The 20513-nt window shown below is 50.1% G+C and overlaps 7 protein-coding genes across 7 annotated transcripts; 4 read left to right on the forward strand and 3 right to left on the reverse strand.

The window, feature by feature from the left end:
- Positions 1-378: 378 nt before the first annotated feature.
- FMAN_04756 (uncharacterized protein) lies at positions 379-1178 on the forward strand (the record flags this gene model as incomplete). The annotated part of the gene is made up of 4 exons (XM_041828500.1): positions 379-412; positions 498-513; positions 572-625; positions 674-1178. 4 exons carry the CDS (start codon positions 379-381, stop codon positions 1176-1178), a joined length of 609 nt encoding a protein of 202 aa, XP_041679357.1.
- Positions 1179-1522: 344 nt separating this feature from the next.
- FMAN_04755 (uncharacterized protein) lies at positions 1523-3452 on the reverse strand (the record flags this gene model as incomplete). Its single annotated transcript, XM_041828501.1, has 2 exons — positions 1523-3210; positions 3260-3452. 2 exons carry the CDS (start codon positions 3450-3452, stop codon positions 1523-1525), a joined length of 1881 nt encoding a protein of 626 aa, XP_041679358.1.
- Positions 3453-5391: 1939 nt separating this feature from the next.
- Positions 5392-6357, reverse strand: FMAN_04754 (uncharacterized protein; the record flags this gene model as incomplete). The annotated part of the gene is made up of 4 exons (XM_041828502.1): positions 5392-5973; positions 6023-6147; positions 6199-6295; positions 6352-6357. 4 exons carry the CDS (start codon positions 6355-6357, stop codon positions 5392-5394), a joined length of 810 nt encoding a protein of 269 aa, XP_041679359.1.
- A 1082-nt stretch (positions 6358-7439) lies between these two features.
- On the forward strand, positions 7440-12963 carry FMAN_04753 (uncharacterized protein; the record flags this gene model as incomplete). Its single annotated transcript, XM_041828503.1, has 3 exons — positions 7440-7816; positions 7870-12010; positions 12058-12963. The coding sequence occupies 3 exons, from the start codon at positions 7440-7442 to the stop codon at positions 12961-12963; spliced, it is 5424 nt and encodes a 1807-aa protein (XP_041679360.1).
- A 935-nt stretch (positions 12964-13898) lies between these two features.
- On the forward strand, positions 13899-15482 carry FMAN_04752 (uncharacterized protein; the record flags this gene model as incomplete). Its single annotated transcript, XM_041828504.1, has 2 exons — positions 13899-14001; positions 14128-15482. 2 exons carry the CDS (start codon positions 13899-13901, stop codon positions 15480-15482), a joined length of 1458 nt encoding a protein of 485 aa, XP_041679361.1.
- Positions 15483-15920: 438 nt separating this feature from the next.
- Positions 15921-17676, forward strand: FMAN_04751 (uncharacterized protein; the record flags this gene model as incomplete). The annotated part of the gene is made up of 5 exons (XM_041828505.1): positions 15921-16206; positions 16274-16409; positions 16466-16784; positions 16842-17053; positions 17103-17676. The coding sequence occupies 5 exons, from the start codon at positions 15921-15923 to the stop codon at positions 17674-17676; spliced, it is 1527 nt and encodes a 508-aa protein (XP_041679362.1).
- Positions 17677-17844: 168 nt separating this feature from the next.
- Positions 17845-19954, reverse strand: FMAN_04750 (uncharacterized protein; the record flags this gene model as incomplete). The annotated part of the gene is made up of 5 exons (XM_041828506.1): positions 17845-18491; positions 18547-18824; positions 18871-19038; positions 19095-19691; positions 19842-19954. 5 exons carry the CDS (start codon positions 19952-19954, stop codon positions 17845-17847), a joined length of 1803 nt encoding a protein of 600 aa, XP_041679363.1.
- Positions 19955-20513: the final 559 nt, after the last annotated feature.

A 20513-nucleotide genomic window follows, 5' to 3' on the forward strand; every position in this document is an offset into this window, starting at 1 on the left:
CCTCACCTCAGCCACCCACCACCCTCCTCGAACTCAACCACCTCCAAATGTCTCAGATCCCGATTTTATTTTCTTTTCCTTGCCATTGAGATCACATCAACCAGAGACTGGAACTTACTTAATCTGTACGTTCATCTCTTCCGTTCATTTTCTTGGTTTGATGAGTGAGTCCTCCCTCGATCTTGGCCTTACGATCTCGTTATGCAAGTTCTCTCGACTGTCATTTCTCGACGTGGATTATCTCGGTTGGCTATAGGTTCGCGGGCTGCGGCAGCAAGTATCAGTAATTCAGCAACATCGAGATTGGCTAGCACATCTCTAGAAGGCACTGCCGTGTCTCGTCCTGCTCCTGGCTCCACGCTGCACCAGATTCGCGCCATGTCATCCCCAGCGCAAAACGAGCTGCGGTTCAGTAAGTACCTTTCCTAGTACTACCTATGATCTGATATGGGCCACATAGTCTACGAAGAAGAGAGATGCTGACTTGCGGCGGTCAGAGAACCCAAGGATCTTGTATGTATCATTACAGTACTTTCGATCTGAGAGAAACATCTAATCAAGAGTGGTTTAGCGTTTGCGATATTCAAGAAAAGTTTCGCCATGTCATTCACGAATTCGATAGCATGTATGGCAGCCCAGGTTCATTCGACGCCACTCAGCTAATCAACCTCAGCGTCCTCACCACCCAAAAGCTCCTCAAATTCGCAAACACTCTCTCCGTTCCCGTCGTAACCACGACCCAGACCTCAGCCAAGCTTGGTCCCACAGTTTCAGCTCTGGCGCAGCTCCTCCCCTCGTCACCACACGACAAGACACGTTTCTCCATGTCCATTCCCTCCATCACCGTCGATCTACCTCAAGGCTCCGAAATCGCTCTTGTCGGCATTGAGTCTCATATCTGCATTACCCAGACAGCGCTCGATTTGCGCGACGCAGGGCATAAGGTGTATGTCATTGCTGATGGAGTATCCAGCTGTAATCCTCGCGAGGTCGACATTGCCCTCGATCGATTGCGTGCCGAGCCCGGAATCACGGTCACGTCGAGCGAGAGCTGGATGTATGAATGCGTGGGAGATTCGCAACACCCTGCTTTCAAGGGACTGATTGGTGTTGTCAAGGAGTCAATTGCAGACACCAGAAAGGTTTGGCAAGCCTTGCCTCCTGGATCCAAGATATAGGCGTAGTGACATACTTATTTAATGATAGATTAGACATACATTTGCATAGTACAAACATCATTGCTCTCAATTTCTGTTCTTTTCTTTTCTAGCAAAGCATCAAATCGCCTTTGCCTCTATTTGTTTTCTTATTTTCTGTTCCGTTTCGTTTTGTTACAGCAAGTCGCAATCGCCGTTAATCAACCCTGTTTAAGGACCCCGAATGACCGGGTCATTGCAATTCTGCACTTCTTCGAGTCTGCCCATTTATCGTCTCCATAGACCAAAGAATGAACTTCAAGGGACCTGAAAGTCTACACGGCTGATAAAGAAAGGAATGGCCACTGGCAAGCCATCCAAACACTTTATTCTGAGCCCGCAGTTGTTTTGGCTTTGGATGTTGGTGTCATCCATGAGAACGCTGAAGCAACTCCGACAGGGTTGGCAGACCTAGGCAGGGAATTGTTGCTGTTGCTGTTGGCGTTGGCGTTGGCATTGGCATTGGCGCTGCGACCATCACGACTTGGAGGTGGAAGCGACTGTGACTGCGATTGCGCTTTGTGTTCGCTGCTCATACTCACCGCACGCTTAGCCTCCCATCGATTGGCAGGAGTGCCACCGTTCTCCCCAACGCTGACTTGACTCTTGCGTCGACCATCTCCCTGGCCTTTTGACGAAGAGGCATCATAAGAAGAAACTGTCCTCGTGGCCGACTTCTGGGGCTTCAGAACTTTCATGTTGCGGCCTCGGCCGGCAGGTTGATATCCACTCAATGAACCATCTCTGTGCGGGCCGTCCACTCCATTCCCTGATCCGTGGCGCCATGATCCCCAAATCCCTGAAAGGGGTTCTCGCCTGGAGCCTTCGGGGGCAGAATGCTCAGCAGCACGCTCCTTAGGACCTGATTGGTCTCCGTTGGTGAGTCCACGAGACCTTCTCTCACTCTCCGCACCGGACACACTGCCTCTGGAACTGGGTCGCTTATGGAGAACCGCGTCAATTGCCATTGGCGACATTTCGCTTCGAGACTCATAATCCTGCTGAGGAGCCTCCGTGTCAGGATTACTCTCCTGGCTAGTCTGGCTGAAATCCCCAGAGACGAAAGGAGCAGCATTTGCATTCAACTTGGGCTTCTCTGGGACCATGTTGGTAGTGCAAATATTCCGAAACACGTTTTCATCCTCTGGTCGGACAAAGGGGACCTGAAGTCGCTCTCGCTCGTCGCCACGCAGGGTCATAGTATTCTGGGAAAATAGAATATCTGCGGAATGGGCTCTGAGAGCATCGCTGCCCAAGTAAATTCGAATGGCTTTGCGATCTACAGCCCGAATAGGCTGCTCTGTCACTCCAAGGACCTCGAAAAAGACCGTGATTGAAGGGACAGGCCCATGAGGGCTACTAGACCGACTGCCATGATGTGTCACCACAGCCTCTGCAAAGTAGACATTCAACCTAACGCGATATGCACCGTCAACCTCGCGATGGATCTGATCAACAAGATCCAACTCTCTGAGGAGAGAACACTCAACCGTGGACTTTTGCGAGCCACTGCAAACGTCGGCGTAGAGGAGTGTTGAGTGGCCAAAGTTGGTGGTTAACCAACATCGAACGATCGAAGGGACTGTCCCGAGGACATAAAACGCCGCAGGGGGGCCAGGAATGTCGAACGAGTCGTCGTCGTCGTCGTCGCCAACAGCAAAGTTATTATCAAGGCCTAAGCTACTAGCCCGGCCAGAAGCAATGGAGTGGTGAGAGTGGACTGAATGCCCAGCAGAACTGTGTCGTCCATCCGACTTGTGAGATAATGAGCGCTCCATCATTAGGCCACTTCCAGGACGAACAGGGCCAAAGTCTCCAGAGTGACGATTGCTTGGGCCTCCCCAACTGGATCCGTGCAGGGCGCTTTCGTCGAATCGAACACTATTAGCCCGCGAAGCAGCGCCTCGGCGAACCGGCTCTTCCTCTGCTGGTCCAAGATGAAGAGATCCTAGAAGCTCCTCACCTTGCTCATCCAAGTCATCAAACATGTCATTGTGTGGAATGGAAACAGGTCCTAAAATTTGTAAGGGAATGATCAAAATGTCAACAGGCTGAGAACTCACCTGTTTGAGGTGTGCCACTCAAGACACCTGGAAAGGGAGAGTTCCAGACAGACTTCAGTGCAGCATCATCCGCCTGTTTCTTTTCCAATCGAAGAAGCCGTTCAGCATGATTGCTCTGAGTATATTGCACTTGCTTCACTTCCATCTGCAGACTGTACAGATCTTCGCGAGAGACTGGAAATCTGGGATCCATCCCCAGGTCAGGTCTGATTGGACAACAAGGCTCCAATTCCAGGTGTAGAGAACGCCGATTGACTGCAGATCGAGGGCTGGTGGCTCGACTAACAAGGATAGGAAGAAGGAAATCGAGAGACGAGGGGGACTTGGAGGCGCCAGTAGAGAAGGGCAGAACAGACAATGGCTTCAATCGTACAGCATAGGCTTTGATCCAGCACAACTTTTTCGACAATAAAAACAATTGGTACTTCCGACCTCGATCCCCAGTTAAGATTTAGTTCACGAGGTCCTCCCTCCCCGCCGCATCGCCTAGTGTAGACCACAGGGCCTTCGACAAGCAGAGTGCGATCTCGATAATCACCTGGTCGTGGTGAGTAGTGGCCTCAAATAGAGCGGCTGGTAAGTAGCTTGACGTATATTTGGTATTCAAGGGTCGATTAAAAAGGTGCCCAGGTCGAAAGTGCGACTTAGGATCGTGATAGTTGTGGACGTGACGATCGGCGAGGCGTGCTCGTTTATTGGCGAGTGTTGCGAGACAACCTACTTATGGAAGCAACTATCGTATTTGAAGAGGGCTAAGAATATAGGCGTCACAATTGATGAGAGATGGCAGGTAGAAAATTGGCCAGATTTGACATAGGCCGATCCTGATATGAAAGATAGGGATCGAAGTTAGGTGTAAATGAATGGTGTAAAGCGGGCGAGAGGTTGAAAGCAGCTGGGATCGTGGGTGGCTTTTACGGAGGGGTAACAGTCGACACCGTGTGTTCGTAAGCTTGAGGGGAATCTTGAGGCGTATTCGAGGTCGTAGAGGTACGTCAGGAGTTGAAAACAGGGAGAATTATCAAAGGTTGAAGTCCGAAAGGATATTCAGATGGCGCTGGTGTGGATTGAATTCAAGAAACGGACGGGAGCAACTCGAGGCCTGAGTAGGTAAGGTAGTCGAGACAAAGGCTGGCGCGCTAACGTGGCGGTTCTTCTAGCGCTTGTGGCGTGTTGAAGTAACCAACTGTAAGCATTAAACGTCAGGGGGGGCTAGCCACTAAGGGGAGTACGATTGGAGGTCTACGGGTTCCAGTGCCTCGAACTGTCGTCACCTATGCAGTCCATCCTAGCTTCATCAGGGAGTAACAGCTGGAGAACCTCTGTCCCTGAACCAAGCTAGGGGAGGACAGAAAACTCAGGACCTTAACCCTGGATGATAAAAAGACTTAGGTAACTTTATATAAATTTAGGATATCTTTTGCTAAGTTTATTTTGACACCTCATATCAAGGTCCGGTGTTTTCTTGCCCCCCAAGGCCAAGGTGCCAAAATTATTAGTAACTAGGTTCCAGGTTACTTGCCTAGAGGCCTACCGACTGGTAGATTATATATACCACAACCAGGACTCTTTGCCATTTATGATAAAAAGATCCCGAGTTTTCTATTATCCTAGATTTGGTTCCCTGCAACTACATCCGAGGTACGGGGCTGTGCCCATTCGAATAACACAGCAGGGTATATACCAATTTGTTGAATGTCCACAGTCAAGATTCTCACATTTCAAGCAAGTGTCCTCTGGAACGTAGCACGCATAGGTATGTGCATCCCGTTTCCTGGGACAGAGGGGCTAGGGGAGGAAAGAAAACACAGGACCTCAATCCTAAATGACAAAAAGACTTAGGTGATATAGCCTAAGTTTAGGATGACTTTTGCTAAGTTTATCTTGACACCCTACAGCGAGGTTTGCTGTTTTCTTGCCCCCGAGGAAGGGGCTACCTAGGTACTTAGGTAGTAGGTAGGTACTAAGTAAGGTAGTGGAGTGAAATTGTCTTAGCATACCTCAAGCCTCGCTCACACTTCATTGCTGGAACGTTGGATCAAAGACACAAGAAACTCTGCGCAACGCATATATCTAGATACTTTGTACTCAATCAGTGCCTCTGATGTCAAATGCCATAAACTGCATCCCATCTAATCGCCAGTGTTCAGATTGGGCTTGAGCTCCAGCAGTTCTCGCCAATCTGGTATCACAAACCCTTTGCGATCATCGTCCGCGAGGCCGTGCCACTCCTTACCGATAAATGGCTTAAGGCTCTCATAGAATACCTGATAACCAGATCCGCTCATATGGAGCCCGTCGTGAAGGAGAGTATCCAGGCCACCCTGCTTACCGTTCTCAGGGTCGCCTAGCCATGGTCCACCAGGGGTGTAATCGTCAGGAGTGAGGGAGATGGCCTTGTCCATCTGGGCCTTCCAAAGGTCAACCAGAATAACCCCAGGATTCTCTCGCGCGACCTCACGAGCCACCTCGGAGTAGGCAGCGCTAATGGCCGACTTGCGAACTGCTCCTTGGTGGCCATTCTCGATGGATCGAGGGGTCGTCTTGATCTCATCCAGGGGAGGGGGCGTCACTAGCAGAATCTGGGGCTTGTGAGCAGCGATGCGCGGGTGGTTGATGATCTTGGTGAGGTTTTCCTTGTACCGATCTATAGGAACATGCTGCTTGGTGATAGCGCCAGGAAGCACAGCATCATTTGCGCCAAACAGGAGAACCTGTTCATTTTTAGCTACACATTCTTCGCTTCATATGGCGGCACCGTACCAGATAGTCCATCTTAGGTGATGAGGCTGTTCGTTCCGGGAAGATTTCAGGGAGATATCTCAGAGCGATGTCGGTGTTGAAACCCGAGTATCCCCGGTTCACAATATCCAAACGTCGAATGAAATCTGCAGCAAGTCAGGCCGCTTCCTGTGCGGTCACTTATGTTGGATTCTCACCAGACTGGAGAGCAGCTTGGAAAGAGAAGCCGTCCTGGATATCTGAGCATTGTTGGAACAAAGAGTCTCCGAAGAGAACGACCTGAGGAACTGTCCACTGTGATGTGTGAGCTTTTTCTTTTTGGCGTTGACTGCAAGTTGAGCGTTGCTTACAGCCATGTTGGGACGTGGTAAAAGTGTTTTGATTCCGTAGAAGCTCTGTTCGTCGCGGAAAACGTCAGATTTAAGCTCTATCAGAAGGGGAGACTTTGCGACCCTGACAGCCTCAATCGTGCGGTTAAATAGATTAACAAGTCACCAGAAACTTACGGCTTAAATGTTGGTTTCTAACAGGCCTTATCCCACCCGTTTCTCATGTGGTCCTCTGCGCATTGTGGGGGTTTCGAGCCAATAACATAGTATCTTTTTTAAGTCGAACATTGGACTAAGACATGCATTATCTTTCCTTTCTATCCACATAAACAGGGTTTGGAGGTCTCAGCAAGCGGAATAAGTATCCTTCAAAGCATTATTTGCCTATTTCTTATTTCTTAAATCGGAAATTATTCACTTCCTACCAACTTCAGGTCTTAACCAGTTGTGCCCCATAAGCAGTGTACTTGACAACCAGTATAGAATCTGATATCATGTCAAGGGGAAGCAGAAACACTTAGGACCTCTTCTCTGAGTGATGAAAATACTTGGGTAAGCTCATGCCGACTTAGAGGCCGTTTAGACCAGTTTATTTTGGCACTCCGAATTGATCCCAGAAGTTTCCTTCTCCCTGAGGCATATAGAAAGTAGCCCATCGTTGAGTCAAATGTTCTTCTAATCAATGCAGCCAGTTGGATGGTGGGGGCCTAGGGGCCGGAAGGATATAGCGCCAACTATAGTAGAGGGAGATATGGGACGAACTCCGCCGAGACTTAGTATATTGGACTTCGAATGAAATAGCGATAATAGTAATAATCAGGTTTGCAATTCAAAGCTCGCATATCTACCTTATCCAGAGAAAGTCCAGGTAGGAATATTCCTCGTTTGTCTTAACGTCACGAAGTACTAGGCTAGGAAGGTACTAGGGAGTTAGTACCTATGTGGGGTAGCTGCCCGTGGAACCCGTGCGTTTCTTATCGATAACAAAGTTCTTTTCGTAGTCGCCAAAATATTTTCAAACCTGCTGCACTCTAATGCTGCCAGTGACCATCTCATCGACATCCTTACGCCATCTACCGCCCAGAGCCTGAGTCGCAGCCCTTTAAATCATGGCGACTGCTCTCGCTACTCAATTGGCGCAGGTGGCTGCCAATTCGAAGTCCACTCTCAACGTCAAGGCGCAAAAGGCTGCCCATTCAAAGTCGTTGATATGGGAACCTCGAGTCGCTGCTACTCAGAGCTACCAAACTCTTTACACAACCTGCTTCCAGGGCTTTGAGGAGCTCTGTCAACTCGATGCTCGATTCGCGCCCTTCCAGTCTACCATCTTCAGCGAGGAGAGTCAGAACCAAGATCGTACCCAGCTCACAGCTTCTGAGAATGAGGAATTGGACCGCCGGGTCGAGGCCTTCCTGCGCCTCGCGGGCAGTCGACTAAGGCTGATGCCTACGATAAAGTCTATTGAGTGGCTCATTCGAAGATTCAGGTAAGACCATGTATTCTGCGATGGGTGCGGGAAAGCAAACTAACACTGCGAAGAATTCATGAGGAAAACACACAAGCTCTGTTGCTCACTTTCCTGCCTTACCATTCCATACCGGCCTTCGCTACCCTCCTTTCGATTCTGCCGAGCAAAATCCCTCATGACTTCCGCTTCCTCGGCCCTTACATTCGCTCCGTCACATCGCCTCCCCGACATGTCTTGGTCCGCGAGGCTATTCAGCACCCTTCATTTTTAACTCTCACATCCGAGTACACCCTCGAATCATGTCGGATGCAGTACAACTATTCCGCCTTGGTCTCATTCTGGGCCGGCATCATGACAGAGGCCGTCAGTGGTATCCTAGACAAGACCAGATCAGGCCGGGCTGCAGTTCAGAGCGAGAATGACCAGGCTCTGCTTCATCGACTGGGACCTGTCTTTGCTGAGTCCTTGGTCATGAAGAAAGTCCCTAGTATTCAGATTGCTTCATATATGGCGATCGCAGTGTTTGTCGCCAAGGGCAACCTTGAGGATAACGCTGTCACTGCATTCATGGACCAGACGGTCTATGGCTGGACTAACGACACGGTGCGGCCTGCTCTTGTATGTCTGGCTATCTTGGCGCAATACCGTTCTGCGAAGCAAATGAGCAGCAAGACCACAAAAGCGCTTATGAAGGTCACAGATATTGGAAAGCTACTTGTAGAGATCGGCCAAGAGCGGCGGGTGGACAAACTAGCAAATGGCCTCTGTCTTGCATTGATAGAGAGACTTACCAAAAAGGGCGACGCTCGAGGTTTGGCGACTATTATCACTATTCTCAGCAGCTCGGTCCTTAAGGACAAACAAATCGCTGTAATCTTCAAGTCTCTTATCTTGACTGCGCATCGACTTAGCGATGATAACGACGAGGACGGCGCACTTCGACGGGAACTCGGTTCAGCACTGATTGCTCTGTCTCAGAGCACCGGCAAATCTGGCGACACTATCCAGTCGGTTATTGAAGAAGTCAAGTTCGATATTGAGGAGCTTGAGATGAAGCTCGACCTTTCATTCCGCTCTCGACGACTCCCCGATTCGATCAAAGACGATACAGAGATAAGTAATGGCAATAATGAGAAGAACGTACCCCAGGATCTGGGTTCGTTGCTCGAGGAACTTTCCAGCCGGTCCGAATCGCTCTCTCCTTGTCTCGTGCCTCAACCCGGCGAGATCTTTGACGAATTCAGCCATATCTTCTTTTCTGTTGTTTCCAATAGCACGCAAAATGAGGGCCTGCTTTCCGAATTCGATCTCAACCCCAAGCTTCACCGACAGACCGCTTTCAAGGACTGCACGTACTTCAGTTTCTTCATTCGCATCTGGAGCGGTCCCTACCCAGCCCTAGCTCGTGTTGCAGCTCTGGACATGACCAAGAAAAGGTTAAAAGTTGGCGATGCTGGAACAGCCGATCTCCAGGCTCTTCTCCCCTACTGTATCTCAGCACTCAGCGATCCTTCTAAGCGCGTCCGTCAAGCCGCGGCCGATCTAATCACTGTCCTTACTGGCCTATACACTCCTCCAGTTCCTTCTACGGGACTCAACCTCTGGGGTCAACAGAGCCTCTACGGAAAGTCCAAAGAAATAATGTCACTACCATCTGATGTTGTCGCCAAGGTTCTGCATCTTCAGATTCTTCCTACCGTTGAGGAGTGTGTCATGGACCCTGAACATATCGCTGCCGTCCTTCGTACCGCAATTGAGCAAGGCAAATACCAGTCTAAGCCGAACCCTGCGTTGGATAAGAAGGACCATTTGTCCCAACCTGGAAGACTATCTTTCCTTCAGTTTCTGGCCTCACACATCGTCAACACACCATTGATCCTGGTAAAGAGCAGGTTGTTGAAGACCGTCAACGAAGTCCGAGGCGTCAGCACCACGACAAGAACGCAACTTCTACTCCCTGTTTTGCAATGGTGGGCAAGTCTTAGCGAGGATGAGGCAGCTAAGCTCTGCAGCGCAGAACGTCTAGAAAAGTCAGATCTGGACAACTGTTTTGTCGATGTTGTGGTGCCAAACGACGTCGCAGGCTTAGAGTTCTTCCTGGAGTTTCTCAGAGATCCAGACCAACGAGAAAAGGCTGATCTTATTCGTGCAACTTTCACTCGCATGAAGAAGATGTGGTCTTCTATGAAGCCTAATGTCAAGTCAACGGCTGCTGATCAGTTGCTGGAGATCTCCCAGGAATCAGCGGTCTCGACTGACAGCAAATCGGTTGTTTCTGCAGAGGCGGCCGATTTTTTGAGGAACGTGCGACTCACCACCGATATTCTTCATGACTTTCTTCAGTCGATACAGACTGGAACGAAGATGGTCACTGAGCCTCCACCCAACAAGCGCCGCCGAACTAGCTCTTCTGGAGCCGACCGTGGTCTCATCACTCAGGTTACTCCCGAACTCAGCCAGTCGCTGCGAAAGGTCACATTCGTTCTGCAGCTAGTCGAGAACTCGGACCCAGTTGAGCATCCTGAGCTCTTGGATGGCCTGTTTACTGCCCTCTCTGAGCTCCAGCACTTTAGAACAGTGGTCGGATCTGAGCTGGGCTACCTACAGAACCTCATTCTTCGAAGCCTCTTGGCCATGATGCCAGCTTACAAGGCGAATAAGAAGCTCACGATTGATAGCTCTGGTGGGTACGGAGATTTGCTTGTGAACTGCATCCAAAGATCTTCGAGCCCCGTTGTTCAGAATGCTGCCCTTCTCCTGATTGCCAGTCTGGCCACTACTGCGCCGAACTTGGTCCTGCATAGTGTCATGCCCATTTTCACCTTCATGGGTACCTCGGTGCTTCGCCAAAGCGACGACTACTCTGCCCATGTTGTGTCTCAGACTATCAAGGAAGTTATTCCTCCACTAATCGACTCTCTGCGTCAGGGGCAGAAGAGCCCCATCGCTGGTGCCTCCGATATTCTTGTCAGCTTCACAACGGCATACGAGCACATCCCCGCTCATCGACGACAGGGGTTGTTTGTTGCCCTCGTTGAGACCCTCGGCCCACAAGACTTCCTCCACGCTCTTATCAGTATGCTGGTTGATCGATACGGTGCGAGTGACGCTCTGCTGCAATTCATTATCGAGTTATTGAATCACTTCAGTATCCCAACACAACTCGAATCGCTCGTCAAGCAGCTCGACCTTACTGCTGACCTGTTCAAGGCAAAGCCTGGCATCTCTCTCGTCCTCCTCGGTGTCACTGACGAGACTGAGGACAAAAACAAGGATGTCGAAGCCATTGCTCTCCGACAGCTATCGGCCTTCCCTAGCTTCTTGGCTAACAAGAAACTCAGAGCGCAGATCGGAGGTTTGATGGAGAAGGATGATATGGAGGCATCGAGGCTGAGGGAGCTCTATGCCACGCTTCTCGAAAACATCCTTGTTCTAGCTGATACGGTCAAGGCGAATAAAACTCTCCATGGCCGCTGCGGACAGGCTCTCTCCAATCATCTCAACTTATTGTCCATTGGAGAGTTTATCAAGGCTGTTGAGAACCTGCTCGACAGACCTGACATGGGACTGCGGCAAAAGGTCCTGCGTGCTCTTGAGGTTCGAGTGGAACAGGAGAGCAACACCGACCCAGCATCAAGGACTGCCTTGCTTGCTTTCCTTCCGCAGCTTACGGCCGGCATCAGAGAGTCGACCGATATACGATACAAGCACACCGCTGTCACATGCGTTGACAAGATTGCCGAAAAGTATGGAAAGAAGGATATCGAGGCTGTTGTGGCAGCAGCTACAACAATTGCTGGCGAGCACTGCTTGGGGCAGTCTGAGGAGCGGCTCCGAGTTATGGCTCTCTTGTGCCTTACCTCGCTCGTGGATGTACTGCAAGACGCCATCGTACCCGTTCTGCCGAGCGTAATCCCGCAGGCTGTTGAGTATCTCGCCGAAAGCTTGAGGGGGGATGCTCGCGATGAGGAACTTCATGTTGCTTGTTACGGATTCATCAGTGCTCTGGCTCAGCACCTTCCCTACATGCTTTCGACATACGTTGATCGCATTCTGGAAGTCTCCAACAGATCGGCCGAGATCGAATTGGATGATGATACGAAGGAAAGCCGTGTCGACTGTCTTCACTTCCTGGCTAAGCAACTTGAGGCGAAGGAGATCTTCTCGGCTATGGACCGAAATTGGGATAGTGCCAGAAGTGCCGGCTTTTCTGTAAGTTTGATGATCACTGTGTGCATGACAATTGCTAACTTTTACAGGCTGTTGCTGAATATCTTGATGTTCTCGGCTTGGCCATTGATAAGCACCCTAAGTCTGGCATTTCCAAGAATGCCACGCTACTGTCGAGCATCCTCACAAAGGTCTTTGATCTGCGACGACAGGAGCATGCTAAGGGTGAGATTGGTGAGCAAGATCTTCTGAGGCTCAGTGCTCTTGACGCCAGCACCAACGATAAAGCGTTGAAGATGATCTACAAGCTCAACGATGCGGCATTCCGACCTGTCTTTGTTCAACTCATGGAGTGGTCAAGCTCTGGATTGTCGAAGAGCGACCGAGTGGGACGCTCGCTACGTCAATACAGTGTCTATGGATTCCTTGAGGCATTCTTTGGCACTCTTAAATCGATCGTTACCAACTATGCTACATACATTGTCGAGGATGCAGTCAGGATCCTGAAGTCGGTGGATCTGAAGAGCCCCGAGGAGAGACAACTCTGGTCAAGGGTACTACGGACCCTGGCCAACTGCTTCGAGCATGACCAGGATGACTTCTGGCAGGCTCCGGCCCACTTTAGCGCCGTTGGGCCGGTCCTGATGGAGCAATTCTCACATGCTGGTACGGTGGAGGTGACTGAGGAGCTCATCCCAACAACAGTGGAGCTGGCCTCGGCGGCAGATTCACAGGCTCACCAGAAGGAGCTCAACTCTGCCCTCCTGAAGCACCTGCGATCCGAGTCTGCGGCAGTGAGACTTGCCGCGGTCAAGTGTGAGCAGGCACTGACAGATCGTCTTGGCGAAGAGTGGCTGTCGATGCTGCACGAGATGCTGCCTCGCATCAGCGAGTTGCAGGAGGACGATGACGAGGTAGTTGAACGGGAGACACACCGATGGATAGTTAAGATTGAGGGAGTGTTAGGGGAGAGTTTGGATGCCATGCTACAATAGACAAAAGGAGAGAAATAATTAACAGCATGAGGCGGAGGGAGGACTGGAGTTGGCCTTTGAGGAGCTGGGAATAAGCATGCCATGACGTAGAAAGTTTACACTAGCATGAACTATTAGAGGTTTACTATGTATGTATGTAAAATGGAGAAGCTTGATTCGTTAGTAGTAAGTTAGCATGAGGCTGAAATGCTATGTATGTATGACATGTGAGAGTATGTTGAATACACTCGCATAGGCATGGGTATATTCGGAGTCTTGCTGGGTAGCAAGGGCATGTGAGTCAGCTGGTAGCAGATATTTCTATGGCATCGGACAGCCGGGTCTTGGATATCACAGATTCCGGAGACACGGATCAGTCCGCGACCGTGAGTCCAAGCTCGTGAGCGGAAAACTTTCAAGGTGAGTAAGAAGATGTAAGGGACGGCTCCGGTGAATTATCGTTGGCGGAGTGCTCACCGGGAGGACCGGGGGCCCCAGGCGCAAGTACCGTCTACAAGGAAACCCATCGTAGTAGATCACCCGGAAGGGGTATCAGGTACGAACCAGGCTTAGTACTTTGCTTTGACACCAAGTAAAACACTAAGGTAGGTACGTATGTAGCTGGAGAAAATAGTGACGATGGATTGATATAGACAGTCCAAGTAGCTACTTAAATAGCACCAACGCCCGCTTAGTTATGGCTTTTATAATACTTTTCAGTAAGTCCCAGTCAACGTTTGTTAAACACGCACTCCTAATCACTCTATCTCGGTTCCTCCTATGCTGGTGGAGGCAGCTAGAGAAACGACCCTGCCAAAACACCCACTTACACGGCGCGACTTGCGGTACCGCATACCCACGGTTTAGATATTCTGGTCTGCATCGTCAAGAACTCATTGGCTAGCGTTTCCGTGATACTACGGGTTCTCTAGTCACGCGGAATTCGGAGATACGCCATGATCGGACTTGGTCTACGGCGTACGGGGACAGAACAGCGTTTGTTGGTGAAGTTGGGAAGAGTCACTTGCAAGAGACTGGCCAGTACAGTGACTGAACAAGGTGAGTTCGCTAGCTTGTTGAGAGGGTCAATTGGCTTGTGCTTTTGCCTCTGCGCCTTAAGCCTCAGAGAACCTCATCCCCCGTCACTGTCACTGTCCACCCTAACTAACATGAGCTTTCTTTCAGGGCGTAAAGAGCGCATCGTCGTTCTAGGCTCGGGCTGGGCTGGATACGCTCTGGCAAAGGCAATATCTCCCTCTCAAGCATCTCGGATTCTCATCTCTCCTCGCTCTCACTTCGTCTTCACCCCCCTTATCGCCTCAACCGCCGTTGGCACTCTCGAGTTCCGTGCTGCTGTCGAACCCTGTCGTAAACTCGGTCTTACAGAGTTCCACCAGGCTTGGGCTTCTGATATTGACTTTGCCAACAAGACCATCACCGTCGAAGCTAACCAGCGTGATGGAGTCACGGCTCGCTCAGGCAAGGATCTGTTGAAGGGCCTCGAGTTCCAGGTCCCGTATGATAAGCTTGTAGTCGCTGTCGGGTGCTACAGTCAGACTTTTGGTGTGGAGGGTGTCAAGGAGCACGCATGTTTTCTGAGAGATGCCACAGATGCCCGAACAGTACGTCTAAAAGTGCTGCAGAAGTTCGAGCAGGCTTCTCTGCCTAGCACAAGCGCGGCTCAGAGGAAACGATTACTTCATTTTGCTGTTGTAGGTGGCGGTCCCACAGGTATCGAATACGCGGCTGAGCTTCACGATCTTATACACGAAGACTTGGCCAAGCTGTATCCCGAACTAATGCCTCACGTTGCCATTACCATCTACGACATTGCACCAAAGGTTCTGCCTATGTTTGATCGCAATCTGGCCGCATACGCCACAAACATCTTCAGCCGTGCAGGCATCAAAGTCAAGACCGAGCATCACCTCGAGGGCATTCGACGAGACGACGACGTCCTCCTGATGCGTATCAAGGAGGAGCCTGAAGAAGTCGCAGCAGGCCTTGTCGTCTGGAGCACGGGTCTCATGCAGAACCCTCTGGTAGGCAAGTTGGTCGGACGAGAGGTGGAGGGCATGGGAAAGATCGCAAAGAACTGCAAAACAGGCGGCTTCGCTGTCGATTCCCACCTTCGAGTCCAGGTCGAAGCCCAAGACTCCAGCGGCAAACAAATCACAAAGACACTCCCGGACGTCTACGCAATTGGTGACTGCGCCAATATCCAAGGCGAATCACTTCCTGCCACTGCACAAGTAGCAAGTCAACAGGCTACATATCTCGGCAAGAGATTCAACGCCGGGACATCTTCTCAGGGGCCTCCAACCGCCCCCTTTCACTTCCGTAACTGGGGTACAATGGCGTATCTTGGAGGTTGGAGGGCTATTCATCAGAAGGGTACTGATGAGCTCAAAGGTCGAGCGGCGTGGATTCTATGGCGGACGGCGTATTTGACAAAGAGCATGAGTCTAAAGAATAAGCTCATGATTCCGTTTTACTGGTTGGTTACATGGATTTTTGGTCGAGATATCTCGAGGTTCTAGGTTCTAGGGCAATCGATTGTTGGAAAGCCTCGGAGCCACTGGAAAGATTTAAGAAAATACGCCTCCAACTCTGATGGGGTTTTTTTTTACCTCATCAATAACTCATATAGTACGTACTTATGTATTAATCACAAATAAAGTGAAGTGCTGCCAAGTCTTCTATAAGCTCACAGTTGTACAATCCATTCCATGCCCTACCCTATGTCATTATAACTCATCATCACTTGTAATATCGCTCACTCCACCCTTACCGTTCCAAATATATTTCCGTTCGCAAAAAACACAACTCTAATTGGCAAACAGAAATTGAAGCATAAGCCAAAAAGAGTTAATTATATGCAGGTCTCCACTCCCAACTATATCATCAATTACCAGACACTGATGTCGCTAACCCCGCCAAAGCCGTCCGCCTGATTTCGTCACCATCAACCATCCGCCATGGCCAAGCCTACAGTCAACTACGGCCTATACTTGGTCACAGACTCGACGCCAGAGATTCTGGGCGATCGCAGCCTTGAAGAAGTAGTTGAGGCTTCTTTGCGAGGCGGTGTCACCATCCTTCAATACCGAGACAAGCATAGTGAGCGCTCAGTCGCTGTAGACACAGCCAACAAGCTACACGCCGTTGCCCGTCGTTACAATGTCCCCCTTCTCATCAACGATCGTGTCGACATTGCCGCTGAGATAGACTGTGAGGGTGTGCATATTGGACAGGATGATATGGGTATGTTGTGTTGATATCTCTCACTGCCTAGGCACCCATCAAGATATGATCTGATCATTTGGTACAGCATATGAAGAAGCAAGAAAGCTTCTTGGCCCCAACAAAATCATTGGCGTAACCGCAAGTTCAAAAGAAGAAGCTCTCAAAGCTTGCGAAGCCGGTGCTGACTACCTCGGTATCGGAACTGTCTACTCAACTCAGACGTGAGTGATATACAAGCATCATGTGTGACTCACATCAGCCCCTGACATACCATCAGCAAAAAGGATACAAAATCTATCATCGGTCCCTCGGGAGTCCGGGATATTCTCTCAGCCCTGTATGATGCTGGCTATGGTTCCGTCCCTACTGTTTGTATAGGCGGTATCAACGCCAGCAACACTGCCCCTGTTCTCGCTGCAGCCGGGTCCCCTTCCAAGTCTCTCGATGGTGTTGCTGTAGTGAGCGCTCTCATCGCTGCTCCTGAGCCAGCCACCGCTGCCCGTGATCTCCTCGGTAAGGTCGTCGTCGCCAAAATCCCCGAAGTCATCAAGGCCGTAGCCGACAAGACGCCCCTTTCTCATAACATGACCAACTTGGTGAGTACAGTTCGGTTCATGTCATGACCATGTTGAATTCTCACGCTGGAAATCCAGGTCGTTCAAAACTTTGCCGCCAATGTGGCTCTCTGTGTTGGGGCAAGCCCCATCATGGCCAACTACGCGGAAGAAGCTGCTGATCTTGCCAAACTTGGAGGTGCTCTTGTGGTCAACATGGGCACCGTCACTCCCGATGGACTCAAGAACTATCTCCAAGCCATCAAGGCCTACAATGAAGCTGAGAGACCTATAGTCCTTGATCCTGTCGGGTAAGTCTCCAAAATACCATCAATTAATCAACTTTACTCATGTTCTCAGCGCTGGTGCGACCACTGTTCGTCGAGATGCTGTCAAGACTCTTCTCGATGCTGGGCATTTTACCGTCATCAAGGGCAATGAAGGCGAGATTCAGACTGTAGCCGGCGCCACAACTACACAACGGGGCGTCGACTCAACTTCTTCCCTCACTTTTACTCAAAAGGCATCCCTTGTACGCTCCATCGCCTTGCACCGGCAAACCGTCGTCGTACTCACAGGCGCCACCGACCTCGTAAGTGACGGAACTCGTACTATAGCCATCAGCAATGGACATCCCTATCTTGGCGAAGTCACAGGCACTGGGTGCACTCTTGGCACAACAGTCAGCGCCATGGTTGCTGCGTACGGTGCTGACCCTCTTCTCGCTGCTGTCGCCGCAACTGTCATGTTTGGACTCGCTGCTGAGCTCGCCGCCGCGCGAAACGAAGTCCGTGGACCAGGCTCATTCGTGCCGACATTCCTTGATGAGCTGTACAGTATCCGAAAGTCGACTGCCAAGGGTGACCTGCGGTGGCTGAATATGGCCAATGTCAAGGCAGTTGATGTTGATGTCAATGTCATTCCAGGTGAATGAAGTTCGCCATACAAGAAGCGAAAATTGCTAAATAGATAAAAAAGAAAACTCCATCTGTCTCGAACGAGCTTACTTTATACCACGAAAAAGAGAAAAAACATTGTTGAGTAACACAACGACCTAATGCTAAGATGTTGATACAGCCTTCTTCACCGACTTCCTAAGGCGTCAAGTCGACTCATTCAAGACACCAGGGTCACCGATAATGTTCCATACATTATAGCCTCTTGTAGCCGCCGCTTGCCAAAAGTCCGTTCCTGAATCATCCATCAAGAAGTCTTGACTAAAGTCCACCAGATCAGCGTTGCCAGATCCCGTAAGTAGACGCTGTCTCTCAGCCTTGACCAAATCTCTCACAGACTTGAGCTGCTTCACAAGTCTCTCGAAAGGATCTGGTGGAGGCGCGGGTGTAGCTGCTGTTGTCCCCCCGGGCGTCGGTGTACCTAGCATGTTGCCGTGTTTGCGGCGCCCCACGATGATGTCCAGATCCTGGGCCTGCTGGCTCATCACCTCGACCATGTCAAGCTCTGCGTGTATCTGGGCAAGGTTCCACCCGGGTAATTGAAGTGTTACGACCTTGATGCCAACAATGATAGTGTACACAAGCTCAGACGCACTCATACACAGGAAACGTGGGCGTTCCATTTCTCGATGATCGAACCGGATATCGAAAAAGGTCTTGAGGGATCGGACGCAAGCCCAAAGAAGTTGGAGTCGGTCAGTTAGAGGAAGATAGGATGCTGCAGAGTGTTGATCCGAGACGGCGATCTCATAGAGGAGCACCTCGGCTACGTTGACATGGGTCTTGAGATTATCTAAACCATGGTGAGCGCTAGACGGTTGGGATGGGGTGACATAAAGTGTACATACCGTTATCAGCAAACCGTGGGCCAAGATTGTCTTTGTACAGCTGTAACTGTTCCTCAAACGATTGCACAACCATTGTCAATGGTAGTTTACTGGCGGTCTGACTTAGGTTCTCTGTTGACATTGTGGCAGATATGGACTGTGCCAGCTGCTGAATGCGCACCAGCTTTATCAAGTACTCATCAGAGGGGTGCTGCATAGTTCTCTCAAGAACTCTACAGCACATTTCCAGATGGCTGGTATTCATAAGGACATCAGGCCGCTTGTTCGCTGTGAACACTCTAATCCACGTCAGAAAACCTCAGAATGAAGGCTGGTAGTTCTTACAAAGTATTTAGGTAATAAGTGCCAGCGTAAACTCTCATATGATCAAGATTGCGATCAGATTCTTCTCCTTGCAGGCTCGTATCTTCTGTGAACCTCAAATTTACACATATAGCTCTAGCAAGGAACAGCAGATTTGTCACTTGAGAGCCCTTCAACGCATAGTGAAACCTGCGGCAAGTCAGGGGCGTGCCAACGAAACGGTCGCCATATCAGTATGTACATACCATGCCACCAGCATTTGCAAGCTCTGGAGTAGATCCAGACTGTTCAGGCCGTCCACGACAGCTGCTCGTCCAATCTCAGCTAGTAATTCTTGGCCAAGCTTAACCTGTCTAGCTCCATCAAGAAACAACCCTACCATCATGACAGCCTTCCACAGGAATGGCCGATGCTCACGTAGCTCCAGGGCCGTCATATGCCCAGGAACACACACAAACGGAAATAGACATGAGTGGATTGTCCTATAGCCGTTGAGAAGTAGCTCCGCTTCCCGGGGCGTGGGCCACCAGGAGTCCCATGGGCGTGTCTTGTCAGGAGCTGATGGTGGAGGATGTTGACCGGGGGTATTTTCAATTCCCGGCTTTAAGGGAAACAAGTGATTGAACCCCCAGGCATCAGATTTGGTCAACAACTCCGAGCGTTTCTCACTCGTCGAAGGTGGAGGCGAGGAATCCTCCTCTTCTGAAGACTCACGCCTTACGTGCGAGGACAGCTCTTCAAGGCGTTTCTCCAAAGCAGCTATCTTAGACAGCTTCGGGCTTCTACGGGGCCGGGCCGGAGCCGGAGTTTGGTTAACACATGGCTTGTCTAGTCGATGGCACCTTGAAAGTTGAGACTCTGATGTCAGCAGCTGTACCTAACCACAAACTTACATGTGTGTATGCAGTCAAATAGACGAATTTTGAGATAAAAACAACCAACACAAGCCATGAATAACACCATCCTCAAAAGAACTAATTGTCGTAACTTACCGGTCGCATTTGAGGCTCCCTAGAGGTCTAGGGACGCACCTTGCCTTAGCTTTAGCGCATGTTGTACAGGCCTTGGGTCCCTTGTTCTTAGCCTGACTAGAGTTGGGGCTCATATTGTCATTGCTGAGTTATCTGATTCTTGTTAGTCTCACAGAAGCAGAAAAAGCGGTTTGCAAAAGGAGACGGAGTTGAAAACGGCGTCGATATGCCAGACACTGGACGATATTCTCTGGACCCCTGTCATTTGGGTTGTCGTTTGACTGGTCTAAGGCTGGCAGGACGCAGGGATCTCGTCACCAAGACGGAGACGGACCACGAAATCTCACCGGGCCTCCGCCTCATGGACGTCCATCATTCAGCTCTCCACCAACCTATTATTCAGAGACTTCGGTACAACATTCTTCCGAAAATTGATCTCACCGTCATATCATGACTTGATCTATCTACGTAGGACAAATTATCCGTCATAACTTGTGGTCATGATGATCACAATTAGTATAAAAAAAAGATAAAAAAAGTCCACGACTATTTGGGAAACAATGGTATGGTTACTCCATATCACAAGATGTGACAATGGGGGAATAAATCAATTGGTATGCCCAGAGGACAGCATAAATGGTAAAAGATATCTCAAAACGAGTGTTATATCTGCATAGAAGTGAATTTGAATAC

This window comes from Fusarium mangiferae (genome assembly GCF_900044065.1).
Source record: "Fusarium mangiferae strain MRC7560 genome assembly, contig: FMAN_scaffold003, whole genome shotgun sequence".
In the NCBI taxonomy this organism is placed as follows: domain Eukaryota; kingdom Fungi; phylum Ascomycota; class Sordariomycetes; order Hypocreales; family Nectriaceae; genus Fusarium; species Fusarium mangiferae.